This window comes from Mus musculus, chromosome 8 (assembly GCF_000001635.26).
Source record: "Mus musculus strain C57BL/6J chromosome 8, GRCm38.p6 C57BL/6J".
Lineage (NCBI taxonomy): Eukaryota > Metazoa > Chordata > Mammalia > Rodentia > Muridae > Mus > Mus musculus.
In genome coordinates this window covers 128,461,621-128,487,565 of record NC_000074.6, presented here as the reverse complement: position 1 = coordinate 128,487,565, position 25,945 = coordinate 128,461,621, and the positions used below count along the sequence as shown (strand labels likewise).

At 41.8% G+C, this 25,945-nt stretch overlaps 1 protein-coding gene and 1 long non-coding RNA gene across 18 annotated transcripts in view; one reads left to right on the top strand and one right to left on the bottom strand.

Moving 5' to 3' along the window:
• The window catches only part of Nrp1 (neuropilin 1), a 146,886-nt gene that overhangs the window by 17,911 nt on the left and 103,030 nt on the right, over window positions 1-25,945 (bottom strand). For 4 of the 6 annotated variants that reach the window (XM_006530766.4, XM_030243349.1, NM_008737.2 and 1 more), the window contains 3 exons: window positions 18,888-19,219; window positions 11,272-11,416; window positions 6,577-6,681 (listed from right to left, as the gene is read on the bottom strand). In XM_006530766.4, coding sequence (XP_006530829.1) covers window positions 6,577-6,681; window positions 11,272-11,416; window positions 18,888-19,219 — 582 coding nt within the window. Of the gene's footprint in view, window positions 1-6,576; window positions 6,682-6,958; window positions 10,439-11,271; window positions 11,417-18,887; window positions 19,220-25,945 lie in introns of those variants that run through there. The other 2 variants (NM_001358959.1, XM_006530768.4) reach the window with 2 other exon arrangements.
• Window positions 1-25,945, top strand: part of Gm32643 — a 39,931-nt gene that overhangs the window by 5,420 nt on the left and 8,566 nt on the right. For 3 of the 12 annotated variants that reach the window (XR_003947625.1, XR_879390.3, XR_879385.3), the window contains 2 exons: window positions 13,883-14,030; window positions 14,342-14,511. This is a non-coding gene — a long non-coding RNA (predicted gene, 32643). Of the gene's footprint in view, window positions 1-9,778; window positions 9,923-13,863; window positions 14,031-14,341; window positions 14,512-22,301; window positions 22,392-24,870; window positions 25,038-25,945 lie in introns of all 12 variants that reach the window. The other 9 variants (XR_003947629.1, XR_003947626.1, XR_388237.4 and 6 more) reach the window with 6 other exon arrangements.

Below are 25,945 nucleotides of genomic sequence, written 5' to 3'. Positions count from 1 at the left end.
AAGTAGGCTAGATTGGCTGGCTAGTGAGTCCCAGGGACCCATTATCTACCTACAAGCTTGTACTATACTCAGCTTTGTGTGTGTGTGTGTGTGTGTGTGTGTGTGTGTGTGTGTGTGTGTGTATTCTAGGGGCTGACTTCAGGTCCTTAGGCTTGACAGGAAGCCCCTTATCAACTGATCCATAGTCCCAACTCTAACAGCTTTACTTAAAAAAAAAAAAAACCTTACACATTTGCTTTACAATTTTTTAAATGAACAAATAAAGATTTTCTCTATGTTGTACAATATCACACATACACACTAATGTGCTAATTAGCAAATGCATTACCTGCACCTCTCTTCTTTACTGGTTATGGTAGTGAAAACTCTCATAGTGATTTTCAAGTATGCCTTATATCCTAGCATGTTTTATCATAAAGCATCCAGAAGGCATGAGGAGTTGGGGACTTTATGCTAGGGCTAAATGCAGCATTCTGTTTCAACAGTGAAATGCCAGGGCTCTACCCTTCTCACTGACTTAAGTATTAAACTTGACCTATACCTTGAAGCATCCAATAGTTTCTAGAGTTTGAAAAGTGTGCCTTCAGGGAAGTCATGAGGTCAGTCCCCATGAGGTATTTTTAAAACTGAAGGTTTAAAATGGATGGCCATGGTTCTTCCTGCTTCATTCTTTCCTATGGCATAGCTGTTTATTTTTTTCCAAGAACAAATATTCTGCTCAGAATGTTTTGGAGAAGTGGTGGAAGGTATCTGAAGGCAAAGGGGATAAACACTTTGTCCCAATCCCAAGGGACTTGAGGATTGAACGGTAATTATGTGAATTCTTTCAGCTTTGATTCAGCCTGGGACTTCCTTGGGAATCTCTGTCAGGGGATGGGTTGTAGTCTTTTACAGACTTTAACTTTCTTCTGCGTGGTTGTTCTGCCTTCCCCACTCACCATCAGTCTAGGCTGTTCTAAGTAGTGTTCTCTCACTCTGTGTGTGTGTGGTTCTTGCATATGAGGATACATTCATATCTATACACGTGTGTCAGTGTGTCCATGAATGTGTGTGATACAATATACAGAAGCAACAGGTTAATCTCAGATGTCAATATTATCTTGAGTCATTTCCTTAGAGATGGGGTCTGTATCTAAGACCTGGAGTTTGCTGGTTAGGCTAGGCTGGCTAGCCATCAAGCCCGAGGGACCCTCCTATCTCTGCACCCCCAGTGTTGGGATTATAAACACATGGCACTATAACTCATTCTTGGGAAGCAAGGGCTCTACTAAGTCCTGCCAGGTCCCTAAACAGTGTTCTCAAACTTGCCACAAGAATAACCTTGATTAGTCATTTTAATTTCCTACTTATCCCCTCGGGGACCTCAGTGGGAACAGAATCTCTGGGAGAAAAGGCCTTGAAATAAATTATTTTCCAGAGCTTCTCAGATGAGTCTTTGACTCACTGGGTGTGGGAAACAATGCTGTGCTGCTTTTTATTTAGGGGCTTAAGGGAACCATTCTTCTCTAGTGTATCTGCACAGATTCTGGTGCAGGTAATGGGTCTTCTGTGTTACTGTGCATAGATAGATAGATAGATAGATAGATAGATAGATAGATAGATAGATAGATAGATAGATAGATAGATAGATATGGTGTGGAAACCAGGGGTCAGCATCTTTTGCAGTGTCTTTTTCAATTGATCTCCACATTACCTTAAATTATGTATATTTTAAATGAACTGGTGTCTCTCTCTCTCTCTCCTCCCATCTCTCTCTCTCTCTCTCTCTCTCTCTCTCTCTCTCTCTTTCTGTGTGTGTGTGTGTGTGTGTGTGTGTGTGTGTGTGTGTAAGCCAGAGGGCATTGGATCCCATAGAACTGGAGTTATGGGCAGCTGACATGGATGCTGGGACCCAAACTCAAATTTTATACAAACTCTTAACCATTGAGTCCTTTCCAGACCTCTCTATTTTATTTCTGAGATAGAGCCTCTTAATAATCCTAGAGTTTACTGATTTGGCTAAACTAACTGGCCAACTGCTACAGGAGATCCTGTCTCTGCCTCTCTTGAATTGGGATTATAGGTGCACACTGGTACATCTGACTTTTTACATGTATCCAAGCTCAGCTTCTCATGATTGTGTAGTAAGTGCATTGTCTGTTAAGCCATCTTCCTCACCCCAATGAATTGATCTTCATTCCAGAGTATAAACCCTGTCCTACTTAGGGTAGAGGCATGGAGAGACTGCAGGGTGTTCTGCCTCACTTCATGCAGATCTGTGATGATCTCTGCACAGGCCTGTCCTTTCTTACAGCTCCACAGACCAGAATTCACATTAAATGTGTTGTGATGCATTACAGAGCTGCAATATTTTGCTCTTGGAACAGCTTGAGGTTTCTGAGCTGACTCTTTGAACTACCATGTCCCACTCCCAGAGTGCAAATACTAAAGGAGGGTCATATGCACATGGCCTCAGTAAAGTAGGCAGGCACTGGAAAGGAGGGATTATGCACACTGAGAGTTCAGGAGTTTCTGATGGCAGGATTGGATGGAGGCCAGAAAACATTAGCATACAGTCCCCAGTAGTCTGAGAGGAGAGAGATTCAAGGTGAACAGTCACTTTCATATCTGATACGCATGATCAGTTTTTGCTACAGGCTGTAAGCTGAATTCCACTGTTGGGTCCTTGTGGCTCAAGGTGAAATTTCACCTCCCACTCACTGCCTTTCAAAAGGGTTTGCAGTTGAGCAACTTCAGGGGTTAAGCAACTTAACTTTGGCCAGAAAACATAGAGATACAAGGTCTCCAGTTCCTAGCAAGGGGCATAGTTCAGTTGAATGTCAGAATTATTTGTGAGTAATAGCATTGTCTGGAGTATTTGTTCCCCACTATATCCAGACATGTCATCCCAGGAGAATTTGAACAGACTCTGAATGTCCTGATTGGATAAGTACTTGCTCAAGAGAGAATCAATTTTTTTCCCCACATGCCCTACTCTTGGGGTTCAAGTGAGAAAACTCCTACTGGCTTTTATTACATTGGATACCCAAAGTCTGGCCAAAGTTGGTAGGTCTGGCCATAAGGTCTGTCACATTTAGCCAAAAGGGTAATGTGAGTCTATGCTGACTAGACCAGTGGTTCTTACCCCTGTTAATGCTGCAACATTTTAATATAGTTCCTCATGTTATGGTGACCCCAACCATAAAATTATTTCCATTGCTACTTCATAACTGTTATGAGTCAGAATGTAAATACTTTTGGAGTAGAGTTTTGTCAAAGGGGTGGGGACTCACAGGGTGGGAACCATTGCTCTAGGGGTTTAGAAGTGCTTAGGATAGGTGAGCTCAGGATGTGTGTGTGTGTGTGTGTGTGTGTGTGTGTGTGTTTTACATATAGAGAGTTAATTAAGTCAGGTGTAAGTTCAGGAGGCATGGGTTTTGTTTGTCGAAAGTTGTCTGCGGCAGGTAGGCTCACAGAGTGAGTGTTTAACAGATGAAAGGTTGGGTTAACTGAATTCTTCAAAAATGATTTTATGTGATCACAGTTTCCTAGAAAACTCTCCCTCTCCCTCTCCCTCTCCCTCTCCCTCTCCCTCTCCCTCTCCCTCTCCCTCTCCCTCTCCCTCTTCCTCTCCCTCTCCCTCTCCCTCTCTCTCTCTCTCTCTCTCTCTCACACACACACACACACATACACACACATTTTAGTTTTGACTTTAATATAACCAATGAAAATGAAGTATGAGAATGAATAAGATTGATTATGTGTTCTTGGTGGGCTGTGGTCTGTTCATGATCAGCCTCTGAGATTCTAACTATGGGCACAGATTTTTAGAATTGTTGAGATATACTAGCCTAAGAAAATAACTATTTTCTTTCTTGCCATGGCAACTTAAAAAAAAAATTAAGAAGGATTTTTTTTTTTCTCTACTGAAGAAACCTTTTCAGCACTGTAGGTAAAACAAAACCTTGTCCTCTCAAGGGCTGTCACTGTTTCCACTCTGAATGACACATTTTCTAGGGTCCACAGCTTGCCTCATACGCACTTTGCTCCAGGCTAACAGGCTTGCCCTATTCATTCAAAGGCTCTAGTTTCAGTTGGCTCAGTCATGAACTAACGTAAAAATGAGAAGACCATTTGTTCGGATATGAGGAGCAAATCTGAGCCTTTGTTTCTAATCAATATTAACTGACCACTCTAGAGCTCATAAGGATAAGAGCCTTCCACATAGGGCAACTGAAAAGGGTGTACTGTGATTCTGAAATGCCCCCTTTTTATGAGGGACTTCACTGAGGCTGTGTTGGGCCCACAGAACCCTGAGGCTTGGGGTGGCTGGCTTACAGGCAACTTTGGGACGATTGTATGAGGTCTGGCTTGAGGATAGAACTCTTTCTATATCAGCCACAGAATTTGTTGCCTGGTGTAAAAATGCCTCTGCGTTAACTGGAATAACGTTTTATGGTTTGTTGTTATTTATATGTAAGATTTACATTGATAGCTCATAGCAATATGATAAGTGATTGTCTTGGAAATTTGGAGGACACCAGTTTCAAGTTGGTTAGGACTTAAATATAAAAGTTCTTGTTAGCCGTGCTACATTTCTGGGCTGATTTTTTTTTTTTTAACCTGCATTTTACCCTGGAGCCTAGAGCTCATTCCCTCTTCCAGAGGAGAGATGTTGAAGTAATTGGAAATGAACCAAGGGACATTCCCTAAATTTTTGCTCTAATGTGTTTAGCCATCAGCCTTGCAGTATTAGAAAATTACATGATAACACCTTCAATTTTGTTCATTAAAATTCATTATGGGAGCTCTGGGTCAAGGGGTTTGGGAAGACAGTTCAGCAAAGTACTTGCTGCACAAGCCTAAGGACCTTTGATTCCCAGCACCCACATAAAAAGTTATGTGCATGAAGCTGAAAAGAAAAAGCTGAAGTGAAAAGGGGGGCAATCATGTGATCAGGAAAAAAAAAAAAAAAGAAAAGCAAGCTGGAGTGGAGGTCTAACAGACTGGAAACTTACCAGAGGGCCTGGGTACCTAGGGCAAGTCAGTCTCTTAGGCATCTCTATTTTGCTACAATAGCCTGTGTCTGTGTAAAGAACAACAGCCTGTACTTGCTCTTCTTGTTCTGGCCTCTTGAAGCTGGGCATGTTGCTCGCTGAGGGCCAGACCCCTTCCTATGTCACTGCCAGTTTTTGTCTTTGGCCCAGAAAGGTCCCCATCCTCTGTGTTCCTGAGAGGTCGTGAGCACAACCACCTGGTCAGGGTAAAGTTAGATCCATTCTCACACTATGTGCAAGCACAACTGTTCCATGTGTATATGTTTTGATATGGATATCAAGCCTAGCCTGATGTCTTAGTCCCCCAAATCAATTACAGCTACCACAGTACACCAGACATCAACTAGCTGCCTGCATCATAGACTCCCTGCACTACAATACTACAGGTGATCTCCTGCCCTGGTCCTTCCTGACATTTGTTATTGTCACCAACATTTTCCAAGCAGGATTGTGTATAAAGGCCTAGCATAAGTCTGAAGACCTTCAAAGCATGTTTCTAGGCTCTAACTGAATGTGTTAAACTACATCTGTCCAGTATGGGCTCTCCTAAGAGCCAGGGAAGGGTTTGTGTCTCTGCAGCCTGTGACTGTCCTTGTCTGTTTAAATCCAGTGTGGTTGTTTTTCATATGGTATAGAACAAGAAGAAAAACAGGCTTTTAAAACACAGTTAGGCTCCGAAGAACATGTGTTTAACCCCAGAGTGAGGTAGGTAGACACAGAAAGCTTTTTAGAGCTAAGTGGTCAGCCAAACTAGAGGTTTAGTGTGAGACTCTGGCTCCTAAAAATAAGAAGGAACAAATTGAGGACAATGTTCAGTGTCCACTTCTGACTTTCACAAGCACATGCATATACAAAATAAAACAAATGTCAGATTTTCTGTCCTACTTAGTCTTAAGGGTCCCATGATACATTCTTGCAAAATCAGGGTATGAATTTTAGTGCCCTGGCCAATTTTGAAGTGGACAATTCCATCTCTGCATTTCTTAATTTACTCTGCTACTCTGAGTGGAAAGAGTGGTTTCTTTGTAGCTTTTGTGGTTTTTGGGCAGCGTGAGAGTAGCAACAGACAAACCCCAAGATACTGGTGCACTCCCACCTGAGGCATCTGCCAGCAGGGCTGATGTGATCTGGCCTTAGTAAATTTCAATATTAAACGATTTACAAAATCCTAACTTAAAAGCTGCATTAAAATTAGAAGTCTAATTCGATCAATTTGTTGGATAAAGTCTCCACTCAAACAATTTTGTCCTCATTAGGAAAGGAAAGTGAACACTTCCCAGTGTGCGGTTGGGGATGGGAGGTGTGCATGCCACAATGGGAGGAGCTGCCTGGCGATGAACTCAGCGCACCCAGCTCTAAAAACAGATGCAGCCACCAGGAGTAATTGGTTTACATGAGTGGCATGAGGAAATGAAGCCACACATGGGGTGGCAAGGCTCCATTCTCCAGGGGCCCTGCCAACACCCTGCCACCAACCACCACACACACAGAGGACACAGACAGACAAGGCACAATGATGGGATGAGGGTGGGTTCTGCACCTGTGAGCTGGAAGTCATCACCTGTGCCACTGTGGCAGTTGGCCTGGTCGTCGTCACACTCATCCACTGGGTTCCCATTGGGTGTGGTTGGTCCAGCTGTAGGTGCTGAAACAAGAGCCAAGTGTTACTTCTCAAACTTCTGAAGAATCATTTTTGAGGCTCGCTAAGACTTGTGCACTAAACTCAAGCAGTGTGGAGGCCAGGGACATGTTCCGCCTCTCTCGGGAATACTCCTGAATTTTACAGAATGAATGAGCTGCTGAGCTTGGGTGTTTGACCCCTACCTGCTGCAGGGGCACTCAACGCATAGTTACCTATATAAACTTTTTTTTTTTTTTTCTTGCCAACCTCCTGAGTTCTCCCGGATATTTGTTCATGACCCTGGAGTCAACCCCCGTGATAGAGATTAGACCATGTTTCCTTTTATTCCTTCTTTTTTTTTTTTCATTTAGCCTATATATCTTTACTTATACACAGAACTGCTGTATTGTCAGAATTTTTTAGATACATACTTAATAGGAAAAATCACATATATGTATATATGTAAACAAAGATGTAACAATTTTTAAGAAGATTCCATGAATTTGAAAGACAGCAATGAGGGAGGATATGGGAAAGTTTGGAAAGAGGAAAGGGAAGGTAGAAATGATGTAATTTTATTATTTTATTTTATTTTATCTTTTGAGTGAAAATTTATAAACATTTTCTTTTCATATTTGTTAGAACATTTTCCTGCATGTTATATTGCTACATGTTATAGCATACATTATTTCCTAAATGGTATGAGATGAAAAACTTTTATTGAATACAAAATCTTGTAACTGTAATTTTTTTCAAATCCTATTTTTTATTAGACATTTTCTCTATTTACATTTCAAATGTTATCCCCTTTCCTGGTTTCCCCTCTGAAAGCCCCCTATTCCCTTCCCCTTCCCCCTGCACACCAACCCACCCACTCCTGCTTCCTAATGTACCAAGAAGTCACACCCACAAATTCTATCCAGGACTCATTATTGACTAGTTTGTTGAGTTTATAACACTGTGGTTTTCTTCTGCACAAAGGAGCACCTGCTCACACGCAGCCTTGCACCGTTCTTCATTGTTCAGAGGTTGTTCTGTTTCTCTCTAAGCAGCTTTCAACCTGAGACCCTCTGTCCCAGGCAGGTGTGTGAGCTTGGCTGCCTCCTGTGGCGTAAGGGCAGCTTACCTGTCTAGTCTTCCATGGGATTGCATTCCACTGCTGACTGAGCCCCCCCTGTATCTTTGAATTTGCAGTTGAAAAGTAGCCAATATTAATCAGAGACTGCTTTTGAAGTCCTTTAAATTTGGTTCAGTCTATTTTTTTTTCAACCTGTTACTCATTTTTGCAATCTGTTTAATATTTTACAGTTCTGGGGATTGTATTTCACATTACAGGACGAGAGATAAGGGTCGGGTTCTTTGATGTAAGAAGTTGGGAGTTGGATGGGAGGGTGGGGGCTCCTCTCCAGCCCTGTCTAGGAGGAATTTACCAGTCACAGCTGCTTTATTGGGAAGAACTTCACACTGTTACTATGCTTAAGGACTGAACAGAGTTAAGAGAAACATGGAGACAGAGAGAGCTAAGTTTCTACTGTCCCAAATCCCTGACCTCAAGAAGAGTCAGGAAACCACCATGCACAGATTATACATGCTATTTAGACCCATCTCCAGGACTTTGTAAAATTAGTTGGTTAGCGAGTCCTTGGGATCTGCCTGTCTCTGCTTACCTAGTGCTAGGATCACAAATACACACCACCATGCCCAACTTTCTTTTACATAGGTTCTGGAAATTAAACCCATGGCCTTATTCTTAAAAGGCAAAAATTGTATCCACTGTGCCATCTACCTAGCCTTTATTACTCTTTCATAAAAGCCAGTGCTTTTTCACACATACTTCTCTTTCTCCTCTCTCTGTCTGTTTCTCTCTGCCTCTGTCTGTCTGTCTGTCTGTCTCTCTCTTTCACACACACACACACACACACACACACACACACACACACACACACACCCCTCTCTCTCTCTTATCTGAACACACACCCATGCACACTTCTACCTGCTGTGCACATACTCCTGGATCTATTCATTGCCAGAATTCATTCAGCAGAATGCTTTGACCACTCATGTAACTATTGTCCCTCAGCTACCACAGTTCTTGATAACCTGCTACTTTTAATACTTTTAAGCTCTGCTTTCTCTGCTGACTTCTCATTGTGAATGGTGCTTACAAGAAGCAGCTTCATGTTGGAAGTGGTCCAAGGTAGTGCCTACCATTACAAAGAGTAAGGAGTAACTAATTTTTTATGCCTCAGTTTCCCTATCTGAAACTCTGGGAGTTTTTTAACTGTTGAAAAAATAATAGAAAGAAAGAAAAGAAAAAAGAAAAAAGAAAGAAATTTGTGCTTAAAATAGGAAAGTCCTTCAAGGCTAGGTTGGACCTCATCATCTTTCCTATAGCCCTTCAGATGACCACCAAGAAGCTTAGCCCTGGTGCTCATTTGCTAACACCAGAGTCTTTCTTTTCTCTTGCCATGATCATTAAGAAGCGTGGAATTTCTTTTCCTAGATTGTGAGTTTATTTTTTTTAAACCTGATTTGGGGCAGTGCTGTAGGTCCCCTAACTTACTCACTCCAGTATTGAAACTGGCAAACGGCCACAAGGCTCAGTGTTTTCAACCCTCCGTTCATTCCACCTCCTAAATCACACTTCTTCCAGGATCAGGGTGAAGCACCTGCCTCAGGTCACCCCCTCTCCTTTCCCAGAGGACTACACTTCTCAGTACACTGAATGAGAGCATTTCACACTTGGTCAGGACTGCTAACTGCTTCATCGTTTGCTTGATCCCTGGCATGCGGTTACTGTTGCTCTGCACTGAAAGTGTTGGAAGATTAAGACTACAGACTTGAAAGCCAGGACTAAGGAAAGGGTGGGACACAAGGTCTGATTTTAAATATACACCAAAAAGTAGCCATGTGGTGATTGATAGCCTAAAACTCTATAGTGCATACAGAACGTTTTCTATGGCGTTTAACGTGCTCAGGAATGTAATTATGTTTGGGTAGCTCAACACACACATAATTTTGAAACCCGAGGAAGGTGATATTAAAAAACCTTCTTTGCAACAACTTTAAGCATGTGCTCTGTTGATTAACATCTGGGCACCAACACCAGCCATTCTCCTAGGCAACCCAGAGAAGAACCTGAAGGTGGAAAAGCTGGTGTAAGGTTACCTATTTATATACAAATCTAAGGCAGATGGGAATTCCAGTGCATCAAGCAACAAATGGTACAATAACCAGCTCAAATCACTCAGTACCTCATTCCCAGGTAAGATTTTGAGTCTGAATTTGTCCTTCACGTGACCTTCATATGATAATCTGAGAAATGATGGAATGTCCTTCAGTAGACCCCACCATATCATATACTTTATCACAGATCAAACTTTTCAAAAGCCTAAGGAATTTGTCCAGGATGTCTTGATTTCCCTCTGTCAAATGCTGCTATTGCTAGGGCAGGACGATAGTCAATACCACAGACAGAAATTTGGATGGGACAGGCCTCTAGACATATTTATTTTTATTTTAATCATTTTATTTTATTTTTATTAGAGAGAGAGAATGTGTGTGTGTGTTTATGTGATATATATATATATGTATATATGTTGGTGCAGATAAGTATGTGAGCCCTTGTGCACATGTGCACATGTGGAGATCAGAGGTCAACTTTTCATGGGTCAATTCATTCTTCTATAGAGGGTCTAGGGATTGAACTCAGGTTGCCAGTCTTGCATAGCAAAAGCAATTTTCCTTCTGAGCCATCTTGGTGACCGCATTATCTACATCACTGAAAGCAAAAGGAGCTGGTTAGAGGTTTTGGAAAGTGGGCAGAAGGAAAGGGAGCATAATGGTTAAAGGGCTTTACTATCCTGCAACGGAAATATTTCAGAACTAGAGAGGCAAGAAAACTGTGGGTGGACTCAAAGTAAATCTGAGCTGTTTACTTGAAAATGGTAGTACATACCATACTCTCAGCTAGTGGGAAAGCTGAGACAGGAAGATCACAAATTTGAGGCCAGCAAGACCCTCATCTCAAAAATAAATAAGTGAGATAAATTTTGTGTTATGTAATTTTAATCTCAATAGTTTTGTATGTGGATGTTCAAGTGTGTATAGGTGTGCATGTGCACACATACAGGTGAAAGACAGAGGTAAACCTTGCTGTTGTCCCTCAGATGTTATCCACCTTGACTTTTGAGAAGGTTTCTCTCACTGGGGATCTGCCTCTGTCTCTCCAGTGCTGGCATTACAAATGTGCACCACCACACTCAGCATTTCTCTCTTTTCTTTTTAAAATGTGGATTCTGAGGATGTAACTCAATCTAATGTTTGTGTGGCAAGAATTATACCAACCAACCGAGCCATCTCCCTAAAACACACACACTCAAGAGAGACAATCTCCTAGACTACAAAGGGGGGAAATCAGTATAGACAACTAAGGCAAATTTGGATGCTCTGTGGCATGGACAGCTGCCAGGCCTTGCTGCCTGCCAGGCATGAAAAGCAGTTCATTCAGGGGAAAGGGTGGCAGTTTTACCACAGTACAGTCAGAGGGATAAAATGCAAGAGAAAATAAATAGAAAGGAAGAAAGCAGGAGAGACTCTGGGAACTGTAGTTACCTTCCACTTCACAGCCCAGTAGCTCCATCCTCAGCCCAAGCCCACTGTGTGTGGCTCTCTCAGGGTAGATCCTGATGAACCTTGTGGAGAGAGGTGAAAACGTCCGAAGCTCAGGTGTGTCATAGTTGTTGTTGCCTTCGAACGACTGTGAAACAAACAAACAAACAAACAAACACTGGTTAGTAAGAGAAAAAGTACTAAGGGCTGGGTAGGCAGTATGTCAGGTCAAATCCTTGCCTTTCAGGGCCTAGAGTTCAAACTCCAGAATACAGGTAAAAGAAAGTTGGGAATGGTGGTATGCATTTGTGATCCCAGCCAGCCTAGTCTAATTAGCTAGCCCCAGGTCAGTGAGAGACTGTCTTCAAAATATAAGATGGAGAGTGCCAGAGGAATGACACCAGAGGTTGTCCCCTGGCCTCCACATTCATAATCATCTTTATACACACACACACACACACACACACACACACGAGAGAGAGAGAGAGAGAGAGAGAGAGAGAGAGAGAGAGAGAGAGGTACATACATACATACATACATGAACATAGGTGCCCATGACCCCCTCAAAAACACACACAGAGACACACACACTCACATGCAGATAAACACACACACACAACACATGCAGATAGACACACACACACACATACACATATACACATAGACACATAGGCACACAGACAGACACATTGACACACACATGCAGATAGACAGACACAAATACACACACACACACACACACACACACACACACACATGAGGACACTCTTGATTTCTTCTTTTTATAAGACAGTAGAAACTCTTCCTGTCTAAGAGGACAGTAACTGAATATGAAGTAAATGGAGCAGAAAGGTTAACCGAAGGAAAGATGTATACATTAAAAAGTTCTCAAAGCCTTGCCAAAAAAACCAAAACCAACCAACCAACCAACCAACCAAACAAACAAACAAACAAAAAACCCCCACCTTCCTGAATACTCAGGGGGCTCTAGAAGTTCCTATCTCTCTTTCTAGAGAAAGGAGGAGACTGCAAGTAGCTGAGACAGCAGAAAATGATTAATGGGTCCTGAAAACATAACACCTGTGCCCATTACATCTAGGCCTAGTTGAGGTCTGACCTCAGCCTTCTCTGCTGTGACATAATCTTCATCCCTTCCTGGTTGATAACATTCCTGGACAGGACTCAGAGGTTCTTTGTTATCAGGTAAAGGAAGTTTAGAGAGAACCTGCCTGTATTTTCTGAGCTCTCTGTCCTATGCCAGAAATTCCAAGGAGGCACACTTGGGAGTGGCATTTACCCGATTTGGGTCTCTCTCTCTCTCTCTCTCTCTCTCTCTCTCTCTCTCTCTCTCTCTCTCTCTCTCTCTGTTCTCTGTATCTGGAACTCACCAACTGACTATGCTGGCTAGCCAGTGAGCTTAGGGGACCCACATGTCTCCACTTCTCAGCTGCCATACTGACTGTGTACATGGATTTGGGGGAGGGGATTTAACAGACCTTCTTGCTTGCATAATGAGTACTTTACACACTCAGCCACCACCCAAGCCTCCTGAATCAGGACTCTTAATAGAACAGAGAAGCAGGAAGTGAACCTATTCCTTTAGAAATGGCTTTAGACGTGCTAAAGGGAAAAACAAAGATGGTCTAAGTGTCATTTCTCAGGAATCTTAAAGTATAACCAGCTGTTACAGAAGTTGATGATTTAATGGGATGTTTTAAAATGATACAATCACTGTATCTGTGATTCTGTATCACTTATTTGAGAAAACTGGAGGAAGATAACATAGGAAGAGAATCTGCTACCTCTTGGTATAAACACACACACACACACACACACACACACACACACACACACACAGAGAGAGAGAGAGAGAGAGAGAGAGAGAGAGAGAGAGAGAGAAGGTATCATTTATATTAGATACCATATTTCAGTCAACACCCCAGTTATAGGTTCCTGATTATGCTCAAACTTGGTCCTCTTAAAGAGGATGAATTAAATCCATAAAGAAGAAAGAATTAACTTCCTTTTTTGATGCTTGGGTTAGAAACAAGGCATTCTCTGCACTAGGGAAGGGCTCTCCCCCTAATCGTTAGCCTCAATTTAGAGATAGTTTAATGGAATCCAAAAGCTACATATCAAGACCTTGGTTTAAACCGAAAGTAGAAATCTGTTTGCTTAAGGAGTACCACCAGCTGAAGGCAGAGATCAAAGGTCTTTTTACTTTAGAAGTCAACAGCAGTCTCGGTTACTAGGGACATTCCAGTGGTTGGTTGAATTACAATGTGTATTGGTACCTCTCAGTCCCAGCATACCCTCACCCTGTGTGTGTGTGTGTGTGTGTGTTTATCTATATGTGTGTATGTGTATATGAGTCTGTGTATGTGTGTGTATGTGTGTGTATGTGTGTATATGCATGTGTATGTGTAAGTGTGTGTATGTGTGTGTATGTATATGCATATGTATATGCACATGTAAATGTATGTATGAATGTGTATGTATATATGAGTGTGTGTGTTTATGGAGGCCAGAGGACAACTTGAGGTACTATTCTCTCAGGCATCATTTACTTCTTTTTTTTGTTTTGATTTTTAACAGTGTCTTTTGTGGTATACAGATCAGCATCCTAATAGCACCTCTATCTGGGAAGAGGCCCAAGGGATCCATCTGCCTCCGCCTCCTCGACTGCTAGGACTACAAGTGCATACCACCACAACTGACTTTTTCATGTGGGTTGATCAAATTTAGGTCCTCATGCTTGCAAGGTAAGCACTTTACCTCCAGAGCCATCTTTAGAGCCATTATACATCTTTTATATATGAAGAAACAAAGTCACAGAGTAGTTAAGGAACTTGCTCATAGCACAGCCAGGATTCAAAGCTAGAGTGGCTTAGTAGCCATATCACTAAGATGCTCCTGTATCAGAAATCAAGTAGTACAATCTCTTCATTTTAGTTTGCTTTTGAGGGGAGAGGGTCTTCTTATGGTACCCAGGACTGATTACAGTTCCTCTGCCTTGGCTTCCTGTGTAGCTGAGATGTCTTCTGCACCCAGCTTCTAATCTCTTCACTACTAGGTAAGAACACCAAGTTCCAAGAAAAGTCTGTACTCAGGAATCATGTTGATATTCACTGATGTGCCTACAATTTGAATCAAACTGGCAACAAGATAGAGTGGCCAACTCAGCCATGCCAAGCAGAGTGGGAACACATCCAATGGGCTCAGCGTCCTAACACAGCAGAATATGTGAGTATCCCGTACATAATGTGCCATGACTAGAGGAAACATGTAGGAAGAGACAGACAAACAACTAAGGGCTCTGGGTTCTTGAAGTAAATTAACTGGCCTTTTAAACCTTAAAAAAAAACAAAACAAAAAAAAAAAAAAACAGTAGAAATCCAACATGTCAACACTAGAGCTTAATTAATTTCCTTTTTTAAAAGAATACATTTGCTATCAAGGTCCTGACTCTTGATAGATCTGCAAGTGCTGTGAGTAATTGAGAATCTGACATATAGTATTGTTAGACCCAATTAAGTTGTTGTCATCGAGATGCTAATTGTAATGAAAACACCATTACTATACAGACAAGTCCTGCCTATACTGATGTGGCTAGGAAGATCAGAGGTGGAAGCACTGATGTTTGTGATCCTAAGACCCTTTCTTCACTTTCAGCTTGGACAAAGAATGAACACAATGTGAATACATTATAAAAGTTGTCAGTGCTGAGCTGGAAAAACACCAGCAATGGAAGGATGGATGGGGATGTGTGTGTGTGCAGAGAACAGAGGCTTGCTGAGGAATTAGCACTGGTTTCCACAACCCATTGTGCTCTAGGTCTTTGGTTCCTTCTAGTCTGGAGAAGTCTAAATCTAGTCCCTGATATGTAACCACCCTGGCAAGAAGAAAATTAAAAGAGAGATAATCATGTACTCACTCTACTTTTGGACTATTGAAAAAAAAAAGACCCCAAAGAATTACAATTTCACTAGTAAATTCTGAGTGGAAAAAAAGGCTAAAGGCTGGTGCTCACCAGAGTGGGAGCTTGTTTCCCAGAAAGAAATTTCATACAGTTCTGACAACTTCTCAGAACACTTTGCAACAGATATAGGAGCTTAGACAAGGGTGGGTCAGTGATGGGGGAGATCACACTTGACCAGCACTGCTTAGCCAGGCATACCTCTTGCCCTGTATTTAAACCTAAGCCTTATGCTCACTGATAACTTTTTGTTCATCTTTCAATGTGGGGCCGCATTGAATAAATCTTTTTCTGCTTTTTACTGTTATTTGTGATGTCCAAGACTAACCTGTTAGGCTGCAAGGGCCAGGCTCTGACCCTAACAGCTCTGGTAGAAGATACACCTGGCTAATTACACTATTGTGAGTGTGACTTAGGGAAGGGTACAGAAGGGATTAACTCACAAAAGCATTGTTTTATCCTACAAATAGCCTTATTTCACTTTTACATGAACCATGGCTGGAATCCTCGGCAGGCAGCCAACGTTTGTACCCTTAAGTAGAAAATGTTTTAAATATCTTTATATAATTTGAAAATGTAGGCTGTCGGAAATGAAAGGTTTTTACCAACTTCTATCTCTACCTTAATGATATTATTTCAGTGGAAGGGCACACTAAGAATCATAGATTAGGCTCAGTCTAAGGGATTCGACTCCAGGGTTTCCGATACATACTGATGAGTATTTCATGACCGAAACTTAATGTATCAATCAGGCTCCAGCAGAAGACTCAAAGTTGAAACACACACATTAACTTCTTTGTGCAACTCTGTACTGTGTTTACTGTGGCAGGCTGACAGCTTCAGGCTCCATTGCCATGAGGGTTAGATGACAGAAAGCATATGATGCTTCCTATCAGACACATATGGTGACTTGTTTGTTCCTTCAGAACCTGGTGTGAAGAACATGTCACAACAACACACCCAGCGTCAGCAACAGCAGGGACATGGCTTTGCTGCCTATCCATGCTCTGGGATGACGTCATAGCCATTCCACTCCTTGAAGTCAGTGTTACTGAAACCTCCAGCTTCTGTTGTATTTCTCTAAGTTCAGAAAGGTTGGATATAAAAGACAACTAGTGAACTGGGGAGACAGTACAGTTGGGAGTTTGATTCCTAGAACCCAAGTAAAAAATGTTGGGGATGGTATTATACACCTATAATCCTATCTCTGAGGAGGCAGAGACAGGAGGACTCCTTAGGCTTACTGGACAGCAATCTTAGCCTACCCAGTGGGCTCCAGGCCTGAGAGAGACCCTGTCTCAAAACATAAGGTAGATAGTGTCTGAGGAATGATAAAGTACCCACTTTCTTCCACATGCTTGTGCATGGCATACCCAAGTACAGTCACACATATAAATATGCATGCATACACAAAATCACAGAGGAAAGTAAAAAGGATATAAAAATGAAGTGAACTTAAAAGCTGGGGCTATAAGTCAACTAATTGGTTGGGTTTTGCCCAATATACCCTGGAACCAGGGTTTCATTCTGCTTTACTACATACATCAAACAAAAGAGAGCATGCCTGTGATCCCAGAAGGAGAAATAGAAAGGTCAAGGCTTACATCAGCTACCTAGTGAGTTAGGACTCAGCCACAGTTGGAGCCTACATGAGACACTGTCTCAGAAAAGAAAGTAGCCACATATAATGCTGAAATGCTTTAGAAACCACAAGTTAATTCAGGGAGGGACACAGGCAGTCTTATGCTTTCCTCAGCCAGAACACTGGTTTAGTCAGTGGTTAGCTCCATCGCTGACCTGCAGACTTTGGAAGACAGGGTATTATCCTCAAAGTCACATATCTAGAGGGAGGAAAGCTGGCAGCATGGCCAGGATTACTTCCTATCTACAAGACCTTACCACACTGGTTGTAAAGTGAGAGAATGTCCCAGCCAATGAGCCCCAGTCTTCACCCATGGGGGAGCAGCTTTGGACGGTAGAAATAGAAAGTCCCAGAACAAAGACCAAATGTGTTGGTGTGAGAAGTGTCACTGGAGTATGTGAAAACCTGGGGGTGGGTCCTCATTTTCATCCCCAATCCACTTAAGGCCACCCAAGCACATTCCTGGGACCCTTTCCAACTCGATATGGTATGCTCAGGAAGTACAAAGAAATGTAGCCAACACTGAGTAAAACCTAGTGACCAAAGCAGATCTTTTGGGTTTAAAATTTACACCACATTTTGTGAACAGTGGGATATAGTAATACTGAGATTGCCTTCTCTTTTCATTAGATTGGTAAGAGGTGACTGAGTTTTAAGAGGTTCTAAATTCATAAGATTATTTCTAAGTATTATCTACAATAGCTAAAAGATGGGAAAAAACGTAGTATCCTTCAGCAGTGAATATATACATTAATGTGTTTATTCACATGGCAGAACAGTATTCTGTTCTCAAAGTGAAGGAAATTGGGACCCATGATACTTCAATATTACATTAAGTGAAATAAATCGGCCACGAAGTACAAAAACTGCAAGCCTGGCTTAAAGGAGGCTCCTAAGTGGTTGGAACCACAGGGACAGGAAGTAGAGCCATGACATTCCAGGGAATGATGGGAGGGGGAGCTGAGAGTGATTACTGAATGTTCTCAGTTTCAACTTCACAGGATGATCTGGAGAAGAGTTTAACTCGGATATGGATTTACATGTCACGGTCTCAATGTATGTGTGCAAAGGTTCAGACAGTAAATTCCATGCATGCTGCATCACAATTGAAGATATATTTGTTTTTTCTTCTTGGTATTTTAAGACAAGGTCTTATTCTGTAGCCCATCCTGGCCTAGAACTCACTATGTTCCCAGGCTGATTTTTTGTTTTTATTTTAGCTCAGAGATTCTCTATCTTCTGCCTCCTGAATACTGGGATTACAGACACATTTATCTCAACAATGAAAAATGTAAACTGTGTGGGGAGACACAGTTCAGTGGGAGAGTACATTTTTTTTTTTTTGCATACAGTTTCTTCAGTACCATCTGTAACCCTCATGCTGGAATGGTGGACACAAGTAGACCCCAGGAGCTTACTGACAAGCCAGCATAACCAAATCTGTGCTTCCCTGGGAAATCTGACTTCTTTTAGGACATGAGAAGAGGCTTGGAAGATAGATTAGTTGGTAAAGTGCTTGCCATGAAAGCATGAGGACCTGAGTTTGGTCCCCAGAACTCATGCAAAAAGTTGAGTATAATAGTGCACACTTGCGATCCCAGGCTTGGGAGGTAGAGATGCAAGAATCACTGGGACTACTGGCCTAGACCTTGTCTCAGAAAACCAAGGTGCCTGGCTCCTGAGGGACCATATGCAAGGGTGACATTTGGCCTCCACACTCATGTGCGTGGTACTTCTTCTTTGCGTGAACATATGTGTATCCATGAACAAGTGCGTGTGAAAAACAGAGAAAGAGAGAGAGAGAAAGAGAGTATGCACACATGTGCACAGGCCCAGGCCCATAGGCACGCAGGTACACCACATGAACAAAACCAAACCACCACAAAAATCCCAGGACATGAGGATTTCACTTCTGCCATGGGCTGGAGAAACGTCTTCCTAGTGAGCTAGTGGGCAGGTCATGTCCCCAGACTGTGGGTACTCCCTACCTCAGGGCCTTACCTTAGCCTTGCGCTTGCTGTCATCCATGATAGTTTTCCAGTCAGAGCCATTGTTACTATAGGCGATCTTGAACTTCCTCATGAACACCTTGTTTTCTCGGTGCTTCCCACCCTGAATGATGACACCTCTTACTATCTTCTCATCTCCCAGGTCCACTTGGAGCCATTCATTGGTGTATGGGTGGGGTGAGGGTGGCAGTGCCCAGCCGGTACGACTGGTCACCAGACGGATGTTTTCTGGCATCCAATTCCTGTCGGCTTGATTGGATGCTGTAATCTGGGAGTCTGAAATAAGTCCAGACACCATGCCCAACATTCCAGAGCAAGGATAATCTAGATGTTGGGAGAAACAGATGGGCTGAGGTTATTTTCTCAGAGACACCTTGCTTAGAAAGAAAACATAACCTTGTATCCATTTATATGAAATCTCCAGTCTCTTTACATTTACAGAGCCTTCTCTTCTGCAGGTCTCTTCTCTAATCTTATCCTGTCCTTAGACTCATAATCCCATAAAGAAAATCTTCATTCAGAGTGTCACTGCCAGCCCCCTTGTCCCATGCTTTTTAGTTCTCCTAAGTTTAACATCAAGCTAAGGTTCCAGTCTCTTTTGCCCCTAGAAGTTGCTCCCATTTCAAGGAGAAGTGTTGTTTACAAGGAATTTGTGGTTCATGATGGAACATGTAGTTGGAGATACTTAAGGAAATATATCCCCAAATAAGAAATTGCTGAAGCAAAATGAAATTGGTAAGGAGGTGACAAAGGAAGAGCCTGGCTCAGCATGGAGAAAAGGCATGTAGGGAGCTGAATGCCCATCTTTCCTTTACCACCAGCTGTCCCCAAGACCTCTAGTTTTCTGTTTTTAGTTCATTTTTAAAGATAGGGTCTAATATAGTCTTGAAGAGACTAAAGATGACTATGAACTTCTGATTCTCCTACCTTTATCACTTGAGTGCTGAGATTACAAGTATGTGCTACTATGTTCAATTTATACTAACTGATTGCAAGCACCAGGGGTTGGTGCATGGTAGGCAAGCTGCTACTAACTGAGCTATATTATCAGCTCCCATCATTGCTTCCTCTCCGCTCCCTTTTATTGAGACAGTGTCTCTGGCTGGTTTGGAATGTACAGAGGTTCACCTGTATCTGTCTTTTAAGTTATGAGATTAAAACCAGCCTTCACATGTATGGAGGCCCCAGACAACCTCTGCTGTTATTCCACAAGTGCCACTTGAACTCTGAGATTAAAACTTACCCCTGTGCTAGTTCTCTATTATTTCAAGAAAAAATTCTACCTAGGTTTAAAAATCACATTTTGGGTGCTGGGGAGTTAGCTCAGTTGTATCTTCAGAATCCATTTAAAAACACCAGGCACGGTAACTGACATTTGTAAACCAGCACTGGGGAGGCAGAAACAAGCAGTTCCTTGAGCTCATTGGCACCCAGCCTAGATGAACTGGTGAGCTCCCAATCCCAATGAGAGACTGTCTCAAAATAAATAAACAATATGTGGGCTGCACTTGTGGAATGACAATCGAGGTTGTCCCAGGGTCTTCACACATCTGCCTGTGCACCTCCAACATGTGTGCCTCCCATGAATTCAAACACCCGTATCTCATTTTGGATTCACATCAGCTATCTAATACATTCCAGTTAACTAATTCTCCCTCACATCCTGTAGAAAGATTTCCTATCATTGCCTTTGGCCAAGATGTTCAGCTTCCTCTCTCCTGATTTCAGAGGCACAGCCTATGTAAATGTCAAGATGCAGTTCAAGAGTCATGGAAACTTCTGCCTACTTGGGATGATTCCCCTCCTGGGAATGTGATGGCCCAGGCAGAAGTAGCTCCCAGCTGGGACAGAGATGTGCTGTGGGTGGGATTATGAGTCTGTAATCACAGATAGACTATAAACTCCCCAAGAGCAATGGAGTACATAATGGACCTCTTCACATTTTCTGTAGCAACGGGAGAGTATCCATCATTGATTGATTGATTGATTGGTTGGTTGGTTGCTTAATAAATAACCAACACCAGTTATCTTCTTTGCAACACCATACTATTCAATTAGGGACATATAGGAGTGACAATCTAATTTTCTTTGAAACAATTCCATTCTACATAATGTGATAAATAGCAATATAGAAAGCATAACCACCCTAAGTGATTTAAGTCCAGCCCCGTTGACCTGAAGCATGGGTCAGTCAGCACCTCTCTTCATGAGCTATACAGTTCTGATGCTATGTCTTCCACACTCAGGACTTTCAAGCAAGGCTTTGAACACTGCACATCCCAGCTCCTTGCTTGCACAGTCACTGATACTAGAGAGATGAAGCACTTCCTCCCTGGGTGGGGCTAGGGCTTTTTTTTTTTTTTTACATTCTTTCTATCCTCTAGGCCCACCTATCATCTTGCTCTTTCCACCATTTAATTTGTGGAAAACACTGACTCATCTTTAAATATTATTTTGCTTAGTCAATATTTCTGTCTGTAATTAGACACATTTTTTTTCTGATATGCCTTATGATACTTGATCTGTATTTTCTCTTGTATTGGCAATCGTATCCACTCTTTTAGATAACTGCCTTTTGCTAGTTCAAGTTTTATGTTCTCTCTCTTTCCCTTTCTCCCTCACTACTTCCCTTTCTTTCTTCTTTCCTTCCTGCCTTTTTCACACCCCCCCCCCCTTTTTTTTGACAAGATCTCTTGTTCCGGTCTGGCCCTCAGTTCACCTTGGAGAATGACCTTGAATTCCTGAGCCTTCTACCTCCACCTCCTATGTATTGGGGTTTCAAGTGTGCACTGCCATGTGGTTTCTGCATGGCAGAACCAACTGCCATGTGGTTTCTGCAGTGTTGGGTGCAGAACTCAGGGATTCCTGTATGTTGGGCAAGCATACTCACAACCAAGCCATTTGCCAAGTTGGATCCTAATTTTTTGAGGGTATGAAACAAGTCATATTTTTCTGTTTTCTGAGACTTGCTGAGCTTGTTTTTGCACACTGTCAACCTCAAAAAATATTTGCTGAATGAATCAATGTATTACAACAGTCAAAAGCAGCTGTCGTTTCTCAGGACGCCTTCCTGTAACCCAGCCTGACTATTTGCTCTGGGTGGGAATCTGGAAACCAAGAATAAACTCAATGGAAATTATTTTTAAAGATTTAAACAAAGCCATTTGCTGAAGGACTATGAAACTCTTATCTTAAAAACAGAAGTCCCATTTCTTGGCTACAGTGATCACACCTGCCTGACTTCCAACCGGCTTCTTTACAATGGTGATGCTTGGCTGGCAAAGGGAGTCAGATGTTACCATCTGAGAAACACACAGCTAATTTGGATCCTACAAGCAGAGCAGAGACTGTGCTAGATGGATGTTCTTTCTCTTACACAGAGATTCTGAACTGTTTCTTTCCCCAGACATGGTGAAAGCCGGTCCATTCTCAGTCAGAAGTCAGTGTGTTGAGCCAGCCTCCAACATTTCTCTGCGAATGCCTCTTCTGAAAAACAGTATGTTGAACCTTGACTTGCCCTTGACTGGAAGCCACAAGACTCATACTGTGCATTTGTGGGCATGTGTCTGAGAGACAAAGGACATCATCTTGTACTTTCTATGATGTTTTTTGAGACACAGCTTCTCACTGGCCTGGGGAGTCACTAGTTAGGTTAGACTGGCTGGTCAGCAAGTCCCAGAGAGCCTCCTGTCTCCACCATCCTAGCTCTGGGTTACAAGTGTATGCTACTATGCATGCCTTTTTATGTGAGCTCTGGGGTTTGAACTCAGGTCCCATGCTTGTAAGATGAGTTCTTTACTGATTGAGCTATTTCCTCAACTTAGCCCATAATTCACTTTTAACAATGATGAGGGAAAAATTACATTAACAATTAATTCAAGGTTTGAATGAGATGCTAGTTTACAGCAGGGTTTCCTTAGCAGACAGGCTTGACCCACTTTTGCCCATGTTGTTAAATTTAACAAGCAAATAAACAACAGAACAAGAAATGGGATATCCAACTAGATTGGAATGTCAGAGACACAATGACTAATTCTTAGTGTATCCAAAATACTGCAATGGGAAATACATAAACTAACAATTATCATTTTTAAGTCACACCAAGCTTAACTGGGGATTCTGTATTTTGTTTGGCAACACTATTTCTTTTTTTGAAACTTTAAAATCAATTTTGGATGAAAGAGACAAGTGGATGATGTTACGGGGAGGGGTTTGGTGTGGCTATTATGAGTGGTATGAATTTACCGTAAGATCTCTGTGCTTGACCTTAAAATAACAAACTGAGCACAGCTAGTTAATCAGTTTCCAGAGTGAGAAAGTGATCGCTAGCTATGGCAGTAGTTCCCAGTGGGCATCACCTGGCCTCCTCTGAGGGCTTGGGGAGTTTCCTAAGGATGTTGTGGTGTCTGGAAAGGTCGCCCTCATCTTTGATTGACAGGAGCATGCATGACTATGGGGGAAGAGAACACCACTGAGCAGAGCATAGGCTGAGGTCTCACAACCCTGTAGAAGTCCTCCAGTGTGGTCTTCCCAGTTCCCTAACCCCTTTGCCAAATGATGCAGCTGCTTTAGAGAAACAAGGGAAACATTCCTTCCCCCAATCACCTGTAAAGCAGGATATTTTGCCTGAGTGTGTATCTTTCTGTGAAACACCCCATCATATTCTCTGGACCACCAAGATGGCTTTATTTCAAAAGAATTCCTGAACGTGAAACTTAGATTCAAACCTGAAACTCTAGAGATTTTGGAAGCCAAGTAAGTGATGAATTATATCCTAAGTTTTTAAAAATTTGCTAGTTTCTTTAAATGGGTAGATTGAGTTAGGACTTGTCTCTTCATAAAGAGTGGTTGAGAGTTCAAGGTATGAGAAGCAGAACTCCTTCATTCAGAAATAACCACTGAACACTATGGTGCCACAGGCCTATCGAATAGAGAAAGCTTGGTGACCAGGCTCTGCTCTCCTGCCTTGTCTAGTCCAATAGGACACTGATAATCTACTCTTTTATCGGCCTGTATACACACACATACATGCACACACGCACACAGGCTCTACCTGGGGCTTATCATAAATTCTGTTTAGTGACTAATGTCCTTGCCTTATTGTTTGGGGGCATTTAGTGAGCACTTTACCAGCCAAATATGTTATAAATATTCTTCCATTTAATCCTCATCACAGCTCATCAATATATCTTACAGACCAGAAACTACATCTGAAATGCAAAGGGTCTTGCCTGCAGTTAGGCACTCACTGAGTGGACAGTCCTGAGCCAGTCATGACCTCTCTGACTGTGTAGCCATCATGGTCACATTTTGCCCTATTAAAAACCTGCCAAGGTCAGTTTCTGGGAAATGAGAGCCATTTCACTAGAGAGAAAACAAAACAAAACCCAACTGTGTACTTAAAATAACAAAACAAGCTGTGTTTAAAAATAATAGGACAAACTACTTTAGATAATGCTTAAGTAAACAGGCCATTTTACTATTTTTTTAAAAAAGATCTAATAAATTACTTTCTTTCTTTTGGTTCAAATTCCTAGAATTACCTCTTGGGATATCCTTATGAAAATAAAAAGAATGATTTGAGTTCAAATAAATATTTTATTTAACCAAAAGGACACAATATAAATCTTAAGAGACTGGATAGTCAGAGTTCAGACTAATTTGGAGTCTTTATGAAGCTTGCTTCTAAATAAAATTCCAGTGTAGTGACATGAGACCAGGTTAGAGAAATGGACCAGAAATTCCCACCCAGACCCCATGTGGCCTTGTTCCTATGAATTTATGTGTAGACTCCTAAATTAGGAATGCTGTAAACTTCCCTAGAACTTTCTGCTATTTAACTATTATCAAAAAATAAAAAAAAAAGGTTACATCTGGCTTTCCAGTGCCTGACCCACCTCTAAATGCCCCTCTACCCAATTCCTGTCTCCAAAACCTTGAACTTTCTAAGTCTTGGATTGTCACACACTAAACAGGTCTGTGCCACAGTGGAAACAAATAAAACTCGGGTCTGACACCAGATCAGGAAAGTTTTACTTTCCAATATGGACCTTTCTGCAGATTTATTTTTCATGAATTACCTTCTCAACACAGCACCTCCACGCTGATGGGAAAGTTCCAGGGGGATGCTTTCCCTTTAAAAGTGAGTTTTCTTCTTATCTTTCTCTCTTTCTCTTTCCTTTTTTTTTTTTTTTGAAATAATCAAATTTAGCAAAGAAAGCATAAAATGTATTGAGAAAGTAAATATTCTAAATATGAACACAGACAGAATACAGTGGTTCACTGAAGATTGGAAGTTGTTTTTAATTTTAATTACCTTCTTAGTGAATCAATCACAGGCTCTATGCTTCAATCTTTTAAAAAAAGATTGTATTTTATGTATGTATGTGCTTTTGCATATGTATTACACCACATTTATGCAGTGCCCAAAGATGCAGGAAGAGGCCATAGTATCCCCTGGAACTGGAGTTACAGACAGTTGTGAGCTGTCGTGTGGGTGCTGGAAACTGAACCTGGGTCCTCTGGAAGCACAGCAGCTGCTCTTAACCACTGAAACATTTCTCCAACTCCCATTGTTTTCATTTTTTTTAAGATATAAAGAGTACATGTATGCTGCTATTGCTTTCAAATGAAAGCTCTGTAACATATCTACTTACATGGAAAAGGGTTGGAACATGGCTGCTGTTACAACAGAACTTAGCACAAAGCCACAATAAATATAGACCATTACAGAAGCCCTGGAGTCTTTGGGCCCAGTGCCAGCCTGACAACCAGACACCTTGATTTCCAGCCACCTGGCCTTACCCTCTACAGATATTTAACAAGAGTATCTCATATTTTCACCCCTGAAATAGGAATAGCCTTTTGTTCCAATTTAACAGGGACATCTCAAGTTCTGTTCAAAGAGACCAGAAACTTCCACAAGTTAACTTTCATTTTTAGAATACCCAGTTAAGAAGCAGTGATGGTTAAGAGTGCTTGCCTACCACGTGCCAGGCCCAGGTTCAATCCCCAGGGGAAACATACATATAGACATCCAAAAATAGAGGA